The sequence below is a fragment of the Lichenostomus cassidix genome, chromosome 20 (genome assembly GCF_008360975.1).
Source record: "Lichenostomus cassidix isolate B80296 chromosome 20, HeHo_3.0, whole genome shotgun sequence".
Classification (NCBI taxonomy): domain Eukaryota; kingdom Metazoa; phylum Chordata; class Aves; order Passeriformes; family Meliphagidae; genus Lichenostomus; species Lichenostomus cassidix.
In genome coordinates, this window is record NC_139500.1 from 774,664 (window position 1) to 792,839 (window position 18,176).

The 18,176-nt window shown below is 50.5% G+C and overlaps 1 protein-coding gene and 1 long non-coding RNA gene across 3 annotated transcripts; both read left to right on the forward strand.

Moving 5' to 3' along the window:
- Positions 1 to 50: 50 nt before the first annotated feature.
- On the forward strand, positions 51 to 17,296 carry LOC146428504 (uncharacterized). 2 transcript variants are annotated; one of them, XR_014855903.1, is made up of 4 exons: positions 51 to 500; positions 9,019 to 9,107; positions 15,681 to 15,781; positions 16,357 to 17,296. It is a non-coding gene; the product is annotated as an uncharacterized LOC146428504 (long non-coding RNA). The 2 variants fall into 2 exon arrangements; XR_014855902.1 differs by lacking the exons at positions 51 to 500; positions 9,019 to 9,107; positions 16,357 to 17,296 and adding exons at positions 15,420 to 15,496; positions 15,935 to 16,247.
- Positions 6,677 to 8,502, forward strand: CEBPB (CCAAT enhancer binding protein beta). Its single transcript, XM_085078931.1, has one exon. It carries the CDS (start codon positions 6,951 to 6,953, stop codon positions 7,923 to 7,925), a length of 975 nt encoding a protein of 324 aa, XP_084935057.1. The 5' UTR covers positions 6,677 to 6,950; the 3' UTR covers positions 7,926 to 8,502.
- Positions 17,297 to 18,176: the final 880 nt, after the last annotated feature.

Below are 18,176 nucleotides of genomic sequence, written 5' to 3' on the forward strand. Positions count from 1 at the left end.
GCGGGGCGGGAGCGGGAGCGGGAGCGGGGCCGGGCGGGGCGGGAGCGGGGCTGGGCAGGGTGCGGCGGCGGGCGCGGGCCGGTCCGGTCCGGTCCGGGGTGCGAGCGGAAGCGGGGCAGGGGCGAAGCGGGGCGGTCCCGGGCGATCCCGAGCGCACCGCCCCTCCGCCCGGTGCCTCGCGCGCCCTCTGCCGGCGAGGGGCGCTGTTCCCGCGACCCGCCGCAACGGCGGCAGTGAAGCCACTGCGGTGCCTTCGGTGACTCGGTGCCCCTGGACAGCCGCAGGGAAAGGCACGCGGCGGTGCTCTCGCTTCTGGAAAGTATAAATTATAACAGTTCGCTGCTCACACAGACGTTTTTCATCTGGGGCTGCCGGGAAACTCCCGGTGGGTCTGAGGTAGGCAGCCACGCGTCCCCGTTACCGATGTGTGAGTTAGAGGAAGGTGTAACTGGTTCTGGTTGAGGCACGTTCCCGAGAGAGTTTCCCAAGTGACCTCCAAGGTATGTTGGTGATCTTGGCTTGTCAAGGTAAAAGGGCTGTCGAGAGGAAGAAATACCTGCACGTTGCTACCACCGTTTGGCCTTGCATGGGCTACCAAACTTCCTCGGACAAAGGCTTATGACCGGCGGGGCCAAAGCCGCACCTGTCTGTCCAACGGGCAGGCTCCGCCCCGCGGCCCCGCCCCGCCCGGTGCGCTCCGGTAACGCCCGGCCCGCCGCCCCGCCACGACCGCTAGGTGGCGCTCCAAGCCTGCTGCCGGGCCGGGATCGGATCGGGATCGGGATCGGGATCGGGATCGGGATCGGGATCGGGATCGGGATCGGGATCGGGATCGGGATCGGGATCGGGATTGGGATCGGGATCGGATTGGGATAGGGATTGGATTGGGATCGGGATCGGATTGGGATAGGGATTGGATTGGGATCGGGATCGGATCGGGATTGGGATCGGATCAGGATCGGGACCGGGATCGGGATCGGGATTGGATCGGGATTGGGATCAGGATCGGGGCGGGGCTCGGGGCTCTCCTTGCCGGGGCAGCTTCGCCCGCTCCCCGCGGCCCCGACACGGCCTTGCTGCGCCTCGGCCCCGCCGGGAGCGGATGGACCCGGACGGCACACGGGGAAACCTCCCGCGGCTGCGGAGCCCGTTTGCCCGGAGCCATCCCCGAACGGCGGCGCTTAGCGCGTTCTACATTGAACTCCTCCCCCGACCCCGCACCGGAGCGGCGGAGCCGGCGGGATGCAGCACTGGTGCCACTGGGGCCACCTGGCCTGTCCCGGCTCCTGTCGCATCCCCCCCGCTGTGCGCAGCCCCCACACCTGTCCCCTCCCCGGTGCCGCTCCGGCCGCCCGAGCCCCGGGGCACGGGGGGAGCAGGAACTGGCTGCGGTTTCTCGCTGGACTCTCTCTGGCATGGGAAAGTGTCAGTGGGTGGCAGAGCTGGAACAGCCACTCCCACGGCTCTCGTCCAAAGCCGTAAATGCAAAGGTGGGGAGATGACAAGGACCGAGGAGCGCGGCATGTGGAACCGTGGTTACCCCCACCTGGCAGCCCGTCCGCCCAGCCAGCTGCCAGGTGACACAGACCAGCCCCGGGGCTGTTCCGAGTGCCAGGACTCACAAAGAACAAGTCCGAACCGATTCCCTGGCAGCCCCGCTTTCCCTGTGGTGCTTGACACAGGATGAGAGCAGATGCAAAACAAGTATTTTTACAGTCTAGAGCACAGACCTTTAAGGCTTTTAATAATGAAAATATCTTCTAATTCTTCACCTAAGCCCATTCCCCTGTCACCCCCTCTCAGACTTCCCTTGTTTTATGTTGCCCATACACCCCATGGAGTTCAAGCTACCTGTCCCACAGCCTCAGGACCTCAGAAGGGTTCTGCTCTTTTAGAAATCTTCTAAATGAATTACCAAGTTCTGTTACTAGGAACTTCTGACATTTGGCAGGGTACCCTGGAAGGATAGGATTCATCTTCCCTTGATGAATCTTTTGAAAGCTTAGATACACTAGAGATCGTTAATACAAGATCTGTAAAAAATTAATCAAAGCAGGAGGCTGCAATTACCCAGGAAATATCAGACAGCTTCAGAGAACTTCTGGACAGTTACTGGGCAGCAACTTCTCTGCCATTTTTATTGGAACATGAGGAAATGGGCTACTCATAAAATACAAAGTTGCCTCGCACTGCCCCTGCTCAGACTGACAACCCATGTCCTTCCAGCCAAACGGCTCCAGCAGGGACTTTCTCTGCCATGCAGGACGGAGATTATGGCTCATGCTTTGTCACTATTCCCTCCCATGGGCCTTTGTGTGCTCTGACTCTTCCCCCTTTCTTTGTTTCTCAGAGCCACAGAGTGGGTGCTTTGACCTCAAATTTGCTCTGGAAAATTTTCCGTCTGGTCAGGGAAGGTATTTCGCTGATGTTGTCCCACTGGTGTCAATCTCCAGGTGTCGTCTCCATGCGCTCGGTAGGGCAAAGAGCAATGTGGAGATAAAGGGGGATTGAGCAATGCAGCGCTGCAAAGGCCAAGCCTGCTGGGTCAGAGGTGAGCAGAAAATCAGCAGAAGACCAACAAAAACCATGTCACAGCTCATCACCATGTCACACGGGAACAGGGTGAGGGAGCACTCGGGGGGAGGACTCTGGTCTGTAACAAAAGAAGCGAAGGAGGCCAGGAGACACAGCCTGCGACTGCCCCGGGGAGCTCCCTGCCCTTGGGACTGCCAGCACAGCATCCAGCTGCGGGGCAGAAGGGGGAAAGCATGTGGCAATCACTTTTTATGTTAAAATGAAGCAAAGTCTCGAGTCTGGTCTAAGAGCTGGGGCAGACAGAAGGAGAGCCAACCTCTCTCTGAGTTGAGACATTGTCCCTGTCTGACATTTCGTAAGTGCTGTTTTTTTACAGCGGAGAACGGCAAGTGGAGAGCAATAGTTTCAAACCTGGGCTCTGCCAGGTACAACTCGTGAGTTGCTGTTGGCATATGGTGTGTGGCTGAATAAAGAGGGACCTGAGGCTAGGGGAAAGGGAAAGAAAAGCTCAACAGGCTCAGAAATAAATTTCAATTTTACTTCTCTATTTTACAGCCTTTGTTGCAACATTGCTCTACTTAAGTCAGTCTTTTAGGCATGGTGCCCTCCTACCCCCCAGAGACCTTCCCACACCACCTCCGTGCTCTGCAGCCTGCTGGCTTGCAGGGACACGGCTCTGGGATCGCTCACGTTCTGCCCCAGCTCACCTCCAACACACCTCCCACAGCATCTCAGGCACTGCTGCAGCTGTCAACTCCTAAAATCACCTTCTTCCCCCTCTGCCCTGCTCTGCCCCTCCGTGCAGCTCCACACTGCAGCTCTGCACGGTGGCTGAGCAGCTCCAGTGTGATGCATCTCGGATCTGACTGACCTGCTAAGAGCTTCTTCCAGGGAAATAATAAATGGGACAAAACTGCAGCAAGAAGCACCAGAAATGTCAGCCAGCGTCTTTCTAGGGTATGACCCTCAGTCCAGAGACCTTCTGATAAACACTTCAGTGTTTGAGCCATCATCACTAAGCTAATAACATCTCCCCAAAGCTGGTGTCATTCCAGAGACAGCTGCTGTAGACCTGGAGCACGTGAACTGGAAAGCTTGCAAGAAATCCTGGAAAAGAAGACAATTTCCAGGAAGAAAATTCCTCTGCAATGCTTTATTGTAGGTCTGAGCCCAGAATTGGAAAATCGTGGCTTCTACAGTACAAAGAGAGAGCAGAATTTAATTCATGACAGAGATAAACAGTGAGGATGAGATTCTTCCCTCCACCTTCTCACCACACTGGTCTCCTCCTGGTCCCCTCCCTGCTCCCTGCCATGTGTGAATCTGTATTGTTTCACACATGAATATAGAGGAATCTGGATGCTATTGCATCAGTTTTTTTTTCTCGACAATGTTATGTTCTTACTAAGTAATTTGGGACTTTTTCTGTCTCCTCCCTTAGCTGAATAGTTCTGAAAAAAAGAGAAATCATGAAATCACTAGAAGGAAAGTGCTTTTCACAGAAGTGCTGCTTTTCTAATGAAAATTGCTCTGTTGGGAGACAAGCTGCAGAGGAGCTGCTGCCAGTGCCTTTACCAGGAATGTCTGCATCTCCCTGTCTAAAGCATCTCTGAGGAGCTTTTCCAGAACAATTATTAGCATCCTCTGCACAGCTGGCAAGGCCAAGCCAGGCACTCGCAGGGACAGAGCTCTGTGTGCCCAGACCTGTGGTGTGAGCCTCGTTCTGCACCTGTTCCCATTTCAAAACCCCCACTTCTGGCCATGCATTTGTTGTGACGAGTGCAGAAATAATTTAAAAGAGACCAGAGTTAGCTCAAAACCTGCTTGCCGAACGCTGGGGTTTTGGATAAGTGGTTAGTCCCGCCAACAAGGTTCCCATGAGAAGCTGAGAACGGACGTTGGCTCCAGGAGAGTGGATGTTGGGATTTGAGGTGAGCTGGAGGAAGTTGAAAGAGATCCAGGTAGAGCAGGGAGGTGAGGGGGAGAAGGGAAGGAGGGGACAAGCTGGGCATCCAACCTGAATTACCACCCAGCTGACGTGATCGGGGTGACTGCGGGATTACTCAGCACTGGCCGGCAGAGCAGGTGTGAGCCACACCAGCCCTGATAGCATCTGTTTCACATGACAGTTGCACAGACATTTTATTTTGTTAGGGAGGATTAACCCCAGCCAGGAGTACAACTTTCTGCTACAGAGCAGCAGAGAATAGGGCAGAAATTTGAAGAGGGCAAACTTAGCTCTCCAAAAATATCTTGAAAATTGGTTCAGGAATTTTACCAAGCAGCTTGGGCATTTGACTTTAGCTAGGGACCACGGCAAGCTGGAGACCTGCCAAGGCAGACCAAGCCTGTAGCAGGTCACCACGCAGGAGACCTCCTGCCTCTGGGGCCCTGAGGTGGTTTGGAGGTAGGAAACACATGAGACTGATTTTGAAGAGTTCAGTTGGAAAGGCCAGTTAGGGCAGCCGCTGGATGTAACCGCCAGATCAGAATGCAGGATAAAGGCACAGGATGAGGGAGTAAACAGCCAAAAGAACAAGCCCTGGCTCACTGCAACTTGCCAGTATTTGCACCCAATACAGATGTTTGTATTTATGAAGGTATGGGCTCCAACTACAATCTCCAGACCCAGCTCTCTGGCCAGGCCCACCTCCAATTTAATCTCTAGTGCATTCACCAAAGATTAACTTGGTAGATAAAGATGGAACTAGAAACATGTGAAGCCTGAAAACCTGTTAGGGGGCTTTTGTTATGGAAACAAACAAACAAACAAACAAACAAAAATCCTATTAAAATGTAAAAATAAATTTTAAAAATCCAGAAAGAAAAAGTCCAATGATCCACTGACTGATTCTTGAATTCTTCCTCTTTTTGGTGTTCTGAGGTTTGAACATTAAGAACAGTTGACTGTTTGAATCATATAATGCAATACCTGTTCCTCTGGCTTAACGTTACAATATTTCCCACACCGCAGGATTGCTTCACATTATTCTAAGAGGCAGTGTCATTTTCCCTGCAGTGCTAGGTCTTCTTTACTGAGGGAGGACACTCCTACTTCCTTTAATTATATGTTTTGTTTTAAATTAATGTCCTTTATTCTGGGGATGAATCATCAGCTTGTAGACAGGTAAATGTGGGAGTAAGAGAGTGAAAATATAAGTTTGATTCCCAAGGTGGGTGTCTTTAATTAAAACGGACATCAAGATTCAGTCTTCCTTCCCAAACTTACCCCGCAAACCTAAGAACTTTTGGATTCCACGTTGCGATGCACGAATCTCACTTTCCTGTGGCACTCATCCGTACGCTCAGTCCCTGCGGCTCCAGCGCCCATTCCCTATCACGTATGCACTCTGACAGTTGCACCACATCGTGCAAAGCAAATATGTCAAGACAAACTCTTAGTCCCCCATTGGTGCACGAAGCGCTGGGGAGGCAGCGCTGGCTTTGCTGGACTCTGGCTCCTCGCAGGGCCAGGAGGAAGCTGGGGCAGTGCCGTGCCCTGCTCGGCCCTGGACTCGCCACTGGAAAGTGGCTCTAGGCACGTCCTGTGGACACTTCTGCTTGCCAGTGGGATTTACCAAACAAGCACGGGATGGAGAGTAACGGGATCCGTCTTTGGTTTGCAGCTTTCCCCCCGCTTTGCCAAAAGAACTTGGAAAAATCTCTCCTGCCTTGATTTCCCCGAGGGTGAAACGGGACCCAGGGCGATCTGTGCCCAGCCCCGGCGGCGCTGCCAGCCCCGGGCACTGCCTGTCTCTCCGGTGCCACAGCGGAGCCCGGGCGGGCACGGGGCAGCAGCAGCAGCGCCCCGGCACAGCATGTCCCCGCTGTCCCGGGGCTGAGCTCTGCCCACTGCCCTCCTGGCCGCGGCCAGTCCCGACCTCCCGCACCTGCGGGCCCGCAGCCCGGCCCTCCCTCCCTCCGTCCGTCCGTCCGTCCGTCCGTCCCTGCCCGGGTTTGTTGTGGGCGGCCCGGCGGGCACGGCACCGCAGCGCACCGCAGCGCACCGAGGCGGCGCACCCGCCCCGGGAGCCTCCTCCGGGGCTGGGACAGCAGTTGCCGAGCGTGCGGAGTGGCAGGCGGCCAGGCGGTGACGCGCCTGTTGCTATGGGATCCACCGCCCCTATAAATAACTGAGGAAAGGAACTTTCCTAAGTCAGAGACTTTAGGACACGGGACCCAGAACCAGATGGTCCGGAGGAGACGCGCCAGCCCCCGCCGCAGCTGCCGGAGCGGTGAAGCCCCGCCGCGCCGCAGGGACTGAGCCAGCCCGGGTGGGCAGCGCCGCGGGGCCGTGCCCAGGCCAGAGACTGCGGCAGGGTCTGGAGCCCCCCACCCCGACGGCGGCAGCTTGACCCTCTGCCGGGGGGGCCCCCCTGCGTCGTTTCCTCCTCCCCGCATCCCCCTTTGCTTTCATGCAACGCCTGGTGGCCTGGGACGCAGCATGCCTCCCCATCCAGCCGCCCGCCTTTAAATCCATGGAAGTGGCTAATTTCTATTACGAGGCGGACTGTCTGGCTGCTCTCAACAAGCTGCACCCGCGGGCGGCCGGGGGCCGCTCCATGACCGAGCTCACCGTCGGGGACCACGAGCGAGCCATCGACTTCAGCCCGTACCTGGAGCCTTTGGCATCGCAGCCGCCGCCTCCCGCGGCAGCAGCAGGGGGCAACTTTGAGCCTCCGTGCAGCAGCGGCGCCGGCCAAGATTTCCTTTCCGATCTCTTCGCCGAGGACTATAAAGGCAGCGGCGGCAGCAAGAAGCCCGACTACACCTACATCAGCCTCGCCCGGCACAGCCACCCCTGCGCCAGCCAGAGCCACAAGCCGGGGGGGCTGCCGGGCTGCTTCCCGCCCCAGATCGTGGAAACCAAAGTGGAGCCGGTCTTCGAGACCCTGGACTCTTGCAAAGGGCCCCGTAAGGAAGAAGGGGGCGCGGGGCCGGGACCGGGGGGCATGTCCTCGCCCTACGGCAGCACCGTGCGCTCCTACCTGGGTTACCAGTCGGTGCCGAGCGGCAGCAGCGGAAACCTGTCCACCTCGTCCTCCTCCAGCCCCCCCGGCACCCCCAACCCCTCCGAGTCCTCCAAGTCTGCCGCCGCCGGCGGAGGCTACTCCACCGCCCCGGCGGGCAAGAACAAGCCCAAGAAGTGCGTGGACAAGCACAGCGACGAGTACAAGCTCCGCCGGGAGAGGAACAACATCGCGGTGCGCAAGAGCCGCGACAAAGCCAAAATGCGCAACCTGGAGACGCAGCATAAAGTCTTGGAACTGACGGCCGAGAACGAGCGGCTGCAGAAGAAGGTGGAGCAGCTCTCCCGGGAGCTGAGCACCCTCAGGAACTTGTTCAAACAGCTGCCCGAGCCCCTACTCGCCTCCTCGCCGCGCTGCTGACCCCCGGCCGGGCGGCGGGCGAGCGGAGCCGCCAGCTCCCGGCCCTGCTCCGCGCTCCTGGGGCCGGGCGAGGGGGGCGAGAGCCCGCGGCGGGCGGGCGGGTTTGGTTTCAATATGTGTTGTTGTTGTTGATGGATTTCTTTTTTTTTTTTTTTTTTTTTTGTCTTTACCGACATGTTGGCGGAAGGCTCCGCCGCCGCGCGGGGTCGGAGCGGGGCCGGGGCTGCGGAGGGGAGGGAGGCGCGGAGGGGCGCGGAGGGGCGCGGAGGGACCCGGCCCCGGCCCGGGCGGGCTCTGCTGGGCGCTGGGTTATTTAAAAGAGCGAGAGGAGAGCAAGGGCAAAGTGATGCAATCCTTTAAGCATGGCTGGGAATGCTGTGTACATGATGCAATCTCGTGTAACTGTCAGTCATGGATTGAGTAATCTGTTAAAGATGTTCCTACAGTTTTTTTATTATAAAGAATAATCTATTTCTATAAGAAAATACATATGTATATTTTGGGATCTATGCATTCTTGCTACATTTGAAGCATTAATGAACAATTTTAATAAACTTTATGACTAGGTTAAAAAGAAGTAGCTTGTTTTATTTTGAAGGCATGTTTAAAGTTAAATGCAGGGCTGAAATTCCAGCTGATTCTGGCTCAATGCTGTGATCAGGGATAGGGATTTTTGTTGGTCTTTTAGCTTTCTCTGACTCAGAGAAAGGAAAAAAAACTCCAATAACCAAAACCAAACCCCAAAACCCCCAAGAGAAACCCAGCAAAGAGCAGAGCTAGAAGCCTTAGCCAGTTCTTGTTGCTTCATTTTATTTCCTCTAATCACCTGCTTTAGCTGCCGCTTGGGTGTTGTTTGGGGAGGAGGTGTTTGTGTTGGGTTTTTTTTCTGCACTTCATGCTGTTTTGAACGTGTAGAGCAAGATGTGCTATCCAAACCATGACCAATCCTTGGCAAATAGCACCAAGTCTGAAGTGGGAGGGAGGAACAAAAAAGTAGGGGAGGAAGCCTGAAATGAGGTTTTGTTTGTGTTTGGGTTTTTTTTTCTTTACAGAGTTTCTATTCTCTATGATTCAGCATTTCTTATGTTTGTAGTTTACAGGAATAAACATGAGAAAGTAGCATTTCTGTTGGATGTGGGTAATTTCGGCATTGTTCAGGAAGCTCCCATGACACCCAACCAGGTGAGAGGCTCATGAACCACCCCCTTCCTTCCCTTTGCTCTTGAGACGTTTTTCTACAAACTGCAGATAGATTTCTCTGATGAGAGGTGTTTGCTGGGGGCAAGCAGCAGATAAGTGGGGGGTGGCAGAGGAGGAGGAGGTTGGTAGAAGGCCAGAACTTTGTTTTGGAGAGATGCAAGGCTCTGCCTGCTGCTGGGACAGGCCAGCCCTGCCAGAGCTCCCGGCTGTGTTATTCCCTGCTGTGCTGAGGTCTGTAAGAAGTGAACAGTCTCAGACTGGTTACATGGAGGGACTTGGGCAAAAGATCAGCTCTTAGTCAGCATTTTCCATTTTCCTGTTAGGCCAAATTTAAGTGTGAAGTTTTTCGATCCAAATTCCCAGTGCTCTCAGAAAGAAACTCCTTCACTGCCCGTGCTCTGACAGTTGAGCACAAAAGGGGGGCTCAGTATAAAGGCAGTGGCCTTGAATTTGTTCCTATACACTCCAACACAAACAGCCGTGGGCTGCAGGGCAAATCTGAAATTTGTTGCTTATTTCTAGTGTCACTTTTAGCAAAACGTTTTGAGCTCTCCTTGCCATTCGCTGCACATTCCCTGCTCCTCCCGGAGCTGTGCAGTAGTGAGCAGGGCAGGGTTAGCCCTGATCCAGATTTCCCCCTATTGTTTTTTCATTTGTACAGGGCAGTTCAGTTGTTTTACAAGCCCCTAAAATAGATTCCTTGGGTGAGCTTGCTCCTGCACCAGCATGACTCAAGTTCTTGCAGGCAAGATAGACGTTAGATCTTGTCTTGGCTGTCCCTCGTGACGATGATTGCTCCAGCCTCCTGTGGCTGTTTATTCTCCTATTTGTATCATTACGAAACTTATCCACATCGTTAGATCCTATTTTCTTGTGTGCTCGAGGCCACACAATGTCACCCAAACTCACCAGCAGTGCTCCCAGTCAGAGCCGAGTGCTGCCGAGGGGGGAGTTGCTGCAGGACTGGAGATGTCCTCAGACACATTTCTCTCTTTCTTTCTAAATAACAAAGCTTCCAACAAGAGTTCAGTTTGTGGGGGCTGGAAGGCAGGATAGATTGAAAGATAAGATGTACTGAAGGTATTTATATCTGTTTAAATAATAGTCCAGTTTTGGAGATAGAGCTCTAGCAGGCATGAAGGAGCTAATCCCCAGCCTTAAACTCTGCCTGCCCCAGTGCAGGACAGCCAGGGTGGCATTGCTGCCATTTAAAGAATGATGTTTGAATTACTGCTCTATGCCAAGGTAACTCCTAATTAGGGTGACAGATTTCTCATTCAGGAGGAATCTTGTGCAGCAATGATTTTTGTACAGACAGGAAAATTGAGGCCATAAATGCACCAATTTTACACTAGTCTGAGAAGGAATCCGTGAAAGACTTGGAAAGAGAATTCCCCAATCCTTCATTCTTAATCTTGTATTACCCTCATAACTTATATTGTAAGAGCTTTGTAGTGCCATTAAATGCATGGAGGACATGAAATACTCTGCCTTCTAAAACAGCATATGAAAAAGCCCCTGTAATTAAAACATTTACTAGGAAATGGTCTGGAAAAAATATTTTGCAAATGAATCTGAGAAAATTCCAAGCACTGGAGTAGACAGAAGATTTCAAGTATCTTTTCTAATTGCAGTAGGGGGATTGGAAAATCCCTGTCCAAACAGTGTCTCAGCTCCAAATATTGATTTCGTTTCCCATGACAAATAAGATTCTGCTGGCCAAGAGAAGGACTTGGAATGTCTCAGCTGGCCTCAGACAGGGCTTCCCAAGCTTCTCTTCCTAAAGCCACTCAGGACAGTTCGTGGTGGGCAAACCATGCAGAGAATTCCAGGCACCAGAGATCTGTTCTCAGTTTCATAGAAGTTTATAAACAGCCTTTCATTTGGGCTTTTAATTTTTATCTTTCTTTTCAAATGACGTATTAAATGGGCTCATTTCTACAGGTCTTTCTTATTGCTACTAAATAAGAGAGTTTTTTCTTCTGTAAAAACCAGTCTGTACATCCTTGGCACTAACATCCCCTTTCCAAAGCACCTAGCACTGGTTTAGAAGGTGTTTGAATTCAGAAGTGCTTAGTTCTGCAAAAAGAGTCATATGTAGCAGTTAAAAATATATCTATTTAAAAATACAATTATAGTTTTGTTAGCAGTTCTTCAGTTATCACTCTCTGTTATCTGCCCAAAGCATGTGTAACCCAGTGCAGCTCTGATGCTGTGGTGTTGCTTTTCCACTTTTCCCACTGCCTTGCATTGGTGACTCGTGGAAGATGCAGGAAAATTTATGCATCTTTCTGCACTAATTGCTCTTCCTCTGCCAAATAAAAATCACCCAAACTGCACACATGCACCCAAGGGCTGCTGGACAGGAGACTCAATCACTTTTGGTAACAGTATAGTTTTTCCTCACTGAAATCCTGCAGTAGCCTTCAGATACATAAATTAGAGCCTGAAAAAAGCTTTGTGCACCATGTTTGCCTTTGCAATTTGATTGTGTGAACAACTGTCATCGGTGGGGATGTGTGTAAAAACATGAAGTTACTCTCACCTCATATACTAATGTGAAGTATGAAGAAAAAGTTAAACCTATGCATGGATTTTGAAAGGGTCCTAATACTAAGGCCTAAAACTACTAGATCCAGCCTTGGATTGCCATCAGGATCACCCAAAATTTATGGAGCTGTGTTTGCCTGATGGGAAACTGCACTTAACTCCAGGAGAGTTTCTCTCTGGGATGATGCTGGGCAGGGGGTGACACTGGCACAGTCTGCTCGGGCACTGCAGCTCCAGGGCTGGCAGAGCCCTCATTCCCACATGTTCCATTTGATCCACTGGAAACTGGAAACTCCATTGGAAACCAACCTGCCTTTTGTGATCATTTTCCCACTTGCTCAGTCGTTCAAATGTTTTGTTTTGAGTAAAAGGCTGTTCTCCCCTCCTAGATGTGTTGGTGGACAAATCTGCCTGGATGTGAGAAACAATCGGGCTGGAATTCAAAATGAGGATAAGTGGTTTAATACTCTCTTAAGGTAATAGATTTGCATTTACAATAGGGACATATTTAATTCCAAACCTTCCAACTGGGTGCCACGACTTCACAAAGTAGTGCCAAACTTAACCCTCGTTTGTTATAAATTGCCCCCCAAAATATATTTACTATGGAAATTATTCTTATGATAATAAATAATGATAAATTCCAATAATAATTTATATCTAATTAAACACAAAGACTATGATCTACATCTGGTTTTCGCCTTGCCCTGTCCTATTGGCTCTTGCCTTTGGGATTCCTGTATCTCACATTCCAGAGCTATCAGAGCACCTTCCCAGAGTTCAGGGTATTTAATCAGAGGTTTTACTTAGGTCTCCTAATTTCAGACAGTTTGCAGAATAAATTCCTATGAACTTGGGCTAGAGAAGTGCTGGCTCAGCCAGCAGCCCTGGCTTTGATAGGCTCAATGCAAACACCTCTGGAAAGAGCAGTTTTCTCCAGGAGGCCCCGGGAGCTCCAGTCCCCAACCCCACACGGACCCAGACTTGTTTGTTTGCTATAAATACCGTGGCTTTGCCAGTGTATTGCAACAGCAGCTCATTAGGCTGTGGTGAGCAGCTCATTGGTGGTGCTAGAAATGACAGTGACAGCAATCACAGCCTCCTGCAAACATCCAAAATCCCATCCGAGCCTCACCTGTCCTGTTCCCTCCTCACCTGGCCATGGGGGCCACAGAAGCTTTGGGGAAGATTTTCTGTAAAGGAACAGAGGAGCTTTGGTTTGAGAAATGAATGTGATGGTGACACGATGGGAAAATATTTCAGTGCAACATGATGAAACAATTACTTGGCTGCAGCAATTCAGGAAGGGAATCACAAGGACTAGAGAAAGTGCCTGGAGCTGGTTTGCGAAGCACAAGGGGCGCGGTGGCTCCAGCACAAACACAGCTCTGCCGATTTCCCCAGCCCTTGCCATCCACACACACCTCGGGGGTGGATGTTTCTGACAGCGATTCTGAGCCCAGGTGTCCTGAAACAGTGAAACACAGCTCCTGTCTCTACTGCTTTCTGCAATGCAAAAGGCCAGAACACAAACCAAGAATGTTACTTACTGAGATACTTTGGTGTGTCTAACACTTCAACGTACAAGGAACAGAGTATCTGTGGGATAACTTGGCACAATAAGATGAGTAGAATTACAAAAAAAAAAAGGAGTAATTATCAAGGAGTTTGGTTGCTTAGAGGAATGCAAGCTGGCCCCCAGCCAAGAACACTTCAGCTAAGCACACAAGCCAGCCTTGCTGCCAGCTCTGTGAAGAAACCCAACCTCTGCTCTCCTGCTGCTGAGTTATTGATGAGCACTCAGGGTGGCACAAAACATTGCTGTGCTTGAAGTTAAGAATAGTGCTGATTGCTGGGTTGAGTCCCCAAATCTGAAGGAGTAGGAGAGATGGCAGAAGACCTTGATGTCTGAGAGCAGCTACAGTGCCTTCAACCCCTATCAAAGCAAATTACAGAGCTGCAGAATTCATGAGAAATTAATATGCAAGGGACAAATACTGAGCTTTTGGAACAAATAAGACAGTTTCTGGTCCTGCCTTTTCCACCAGTTTTTCATATATCTTTATATTATCAGTTAGCCCTGAAACATAACAGAGGTTCATGCACTATGTGCATCTGCAGTTCCAGGTGCAGTTGCCATAGCTGCAGGTGGATTTGCCTGTTCCATATTTAGATCCTGATCTTATACATGTGCTTCATTTTATACATGTAGCTGTAGTGATTTCAGTGGAACTATTATTACTGGCATGAGTAATGATAAATGCATAAATCTGTATTTACATCGGATGTATTTACATGGATCTGTATATACATGGATCTGAGATCACGGTGTCTCTGGGAAAATTTTTGTGCCTTGCTCAGTTTTACAGCACATGCCCTGGCAAATTCTGAACACTTTCATTTCATGTATTTTCAAATTTGAGAGAGCTGATTTGGCTGTCGCCTGCAGTGCAAAAGGAGATGACAGTGGCTTCGGCATTCTTGCATTTCCCAGGGAAAAACCTCAACCAGCAAAACATCTGACAAGTGGGACAGCCTGTGCTCTAACAGCTCCTGTGGGTTCCAACTCAACCAATACTGGAGCGTGTGTTCTACCCAAGCCCAGCACAGCAGTGCTGAGCAGAAGCTGTCAGGCTGGGATGTGCTGAGCGCTGTGCTGAGACACAAACTGCACTCCTGGCACTGCTGGGAGCACAGGCATGGAAAACAGCATGGGAAATGTGGGTGTCCAGGGACATGGTGAGGGAGATGCACTCCAACAGGCCCAAAATAATCCTAATTTCCTCCTGCTGCACTCAGGGAGCCATCCAGCCTCTGTGCTGGCCAGGTCTGGCAGCCAGGGCTGCAGAGCACGGTGTGATAGAGCCTGGCTGCTGATCAAAGGGCTCTTGAGCAACAACCACTCACATCAGCAGCAGCTGCTGCCAAGAGCCATGGACTTCTCCGGGCTGGAAGACAACTGATAAAGCAGATGCTGAGAAAAGCAGTGATGCCTGCGTTGGGCAATCTGAGTGAGGCTAATGGCTACTAGGAAATGTTATTTGTATTTGAGCTCTGCAATTGCAGAAGCCTGATTCGCTAATGGCTCCCAGCTTCTACAGTGTTTGGGTTTAGTTTTTATTTTTGAAAAGTATTTTATTTAGAGGAATAGAAGCTCCCACTTTATGGAGAAAACCAATACTGCTTGGTAGTTCCTCCTCTGCCAAGAACAACCAGGAGTTAACTCTGCCTTCCCTCAGAATGAGGAGAGCTCTCCTGTGGGTTTGGCTTGTGAAGCATGGGGCACTCAGAACAGGTGGGAATGCCACACTCAACCCTCTTGTCACACAGACCTGTGCCTGGCTCTGGGGGCATAGCTCTCCAGCAGGGCTGGCAGATGGCAAAGGGATGGGCAAAAAGGACAAGGAGGCAAATCTGCTGTGGTGAGGGGACTGGGAAGAAGGAAGCGATACCCAGCAGCCCGCAGTTCTGGGAAGGCTGTTGCAAGTTGTGGCAGTGATGGGAACCATTTCCACCAGACATGGACTATTCTCCCACTGACCTCAGGGTAACGTGAAGTGAAAATTTCACTCTGGTGTTTTGTGCCAAGACTTAGAGGCAAAATCTTAGGAAATGGCTGCTGCTTCTGCAGGACTTCAGCAGCAGGTGCTCCTCTGCACAAGCCCTGCCAGAGCTTTATGACCAGAGGGACACTGACTATTAACGAGCCATGAGCTTAACCTGGTATTTACTGCAGGACGAGGCCTTTTTATTGCGCAGAGGAGGGAACTCCCTGCTCAGCCCTCCAGGTGGTCCCTCCAGGGCAGGGTTGAGGCACACTGGTGAGAAGGGGTGGGGTTGGGTGGGAGAGGCTTTCATTGCTGCCCTACCTGTTCTGGGCATAAATTGAAATGATCAGTCTCTAAATCCTGCCAATTAGGAATGCTTTACTGGCATAAGAGCCAGTTTACTATGACAGGTAAAGCAAAAATGTTTCTCTCTCTTTTTTAATTTTTTTTTTTTAAGGAGGCAAAACCTTGCTTCAACACAGAGCAGGAAATAAAGTGCCACCTGCTTGGGAGAGCAAGATGAGATGCTTTTACAAGACTCTGAAACTGTTACTCAAGGTGGTAGCTGTGCTCTCAGTTAGTGCCTTTCTCATCTTCTGACCCACATATTCCTGTAATGAAGAGGCAAAATGGACCTCTTGGGTCTATTACTTGTTTTCTGCAGGCTGAGGCTGACATTGTCCTATTTTTCCACTCTGCTCTCTCTCTCAGGGTTATCTGGGTTACTACAAAGGCCAGGAGCACAGCTGTCTCTCACTCCAAACACTTCCCAGACAGTAATTTGACCACACAGAGTTTGGCTCATTATATATGTAAAATATGCCGATGCTATTAGAAAGTAATTTTTCCCCCAATGAGTAGAGAAGCCTGTCCCTCGTTAACAAATCCTCTGCAGGGGCCATATTTTTATCCAGCCTCATCATCTCAAGGTATTTAAGATCACCCTGGGCAGCCCCTGACAGATGGGATGAGTTCAGTGCCTTACCTGGGTGATTGGCAGCTGGAGAGGGGAATTTCCTTTCAGCATGGCCATGGCACTAGTGGCAAAAGCCAGGCGAATAACTTTTCAAGACAAAAATTAAAATCATATTTTTGCATATTATTATTATTATTTTTAGTTCTTTTCGCTTTAGGACTTTTATTATTTGAGATGAAATGCTACAAACGTGTCTGCAGCAGCTCCAGGAGAAGGCTGTGTGTGCCCCAGACTGATGATCTGACACATCTGGCACTGACACTCAGGGCTTCCCGCACGGGAGAAACTGCCCTGGGAAGAGAATGCACATTTCCAACATCCAAGTGAAACAGAAATGACAAAACAGTTCCTGGTGCACAAGCCAATTTCCAACGCCAAATCCAGCTCTCTGCAAGTCCAGGGGAAAGGTCATTGTGAATCAGGAAGAAAATTACTGAATTACCAGCATTGCAGCAACAGAATGAACTCTCACCAAGGGATTGACTGGGACAGTGGGATGTCACCCCCGGCTACTGGCAGCTGTCCCCTCATCATTACCCTCATTAAGGTGGTCATCTCCAAGCCAAACAAGTGCACACTTCAGTCAGTAACATAAAAGACATCAATTAGATTTATATAAGAGCATTGCAAAATGCTGGATAATAAATGCTGCCTCCAAACAGCAGCAGGAAGATTCGCTGCCCGACAAGGTTTGGCTCTGCAGCAGAGCCAGCCTGGCTATTTTTGGGAATTACACCTTGCTGGTGACAGCTCTTGCTCTGTGCGCTGGATGTGGGGGACAGGGGGTCCTGCTGGCACCCAACCTGCCAGCCAGGCTGAGCTTGGCACTCACCTGCATGAATCACTAGCTGCTGAAATTGAAAAGTGTGCATATGCAAATGGCTAATTAAGGTCATTAGCATAGTCAGTTACCCAAGCTGTAATCCCAGCCGCATGGCAGTGAGGCAGCCATCCCACACCCATGCTCCAGCTTTGCATTCACCTTCCTGGCAGCTGCGGCCAGAAACTGCTCTAAGAACCAATTTTTCCTCATGTAGTTCCAGGAAGGAAAAGGAAGAGTGAGAGTTTGCCAAATGGCTTCCTGAAAAATGCTGGGGAATGGTACAAACCCAGGAGCTGATGGGAAGATGACTGAGAGGGGTGGCGAGTCAGGCATCCTCTTCTTTAATCCGCTGCCCATCTTTGGGATTCTGTCGACCCAAAGAAGGTGGATTTCCCTCTGCTAGCAAATATTCTGACACGGGAAAAGACTATGTGCCAGATTTTTACTTTATTTACATTGAATTACCTGAGATTAGAATCTGAAACTAGAAACTTTCTTTATACAGCTACAAATAGCTATATTATGCAGTTTTAAGGGGTTAAGAAAAGGAGGAAATCATAACCACAGAAGTCATAAAGGCAACTTATCCCAAGCCAAATAGTTTTGTTTCTAATGCAGGGCTTTAATTATAACATGTCATATAATGATGACATAGTGCTATAATAGGCAAATATAATGCATTAATCTGATATTATATTCTGGCTTTAACAATAGGTGCAGCGAACCAGCCTTAGTGGATAACTCATTCAGAACCTATCTGCACACTCCACCTAGATACTTATCTGCCTCTTTAATTAAGTGGAGGGAAACTTCTTGAGGCCATACCCATAAAGCCAGTCTCTGATGATAGCAGAGTTACTGGAAGCCTTTGGTAATCGTTTACACCCACGTTTTGTGGTTAGCTTCCAACTTTGGCTCTTTCCTTCTCACTCTGGAACCACCTATTTATCCCCCAGCGTAAATCCCCGGCTGCTTTTGTACCAAGAGGGGCACAGAGGACTCTGGGGTTTGTTTGAGCAACACGTCAGCACAGTCATTGACCCCCCTCAGGACTGAGCCAGGCTGCTGAACTCTGGCACTGGAAAAACCACAGCTTTGGAACATTTTCACTTACCAGGATCTGCTTGGTTATGGGCAGTGCCACCTCCCTGCAC

What these genes read in the sequence shown, in the direction of transcription:
- CEBPB (XM_085078931.1), top strand. Translation starts at nt 6,951, where the DNA reads ATGCAACGCCTGGTGGCCTGGGACGCAGCATGCCTCCCCATCCAGCCG.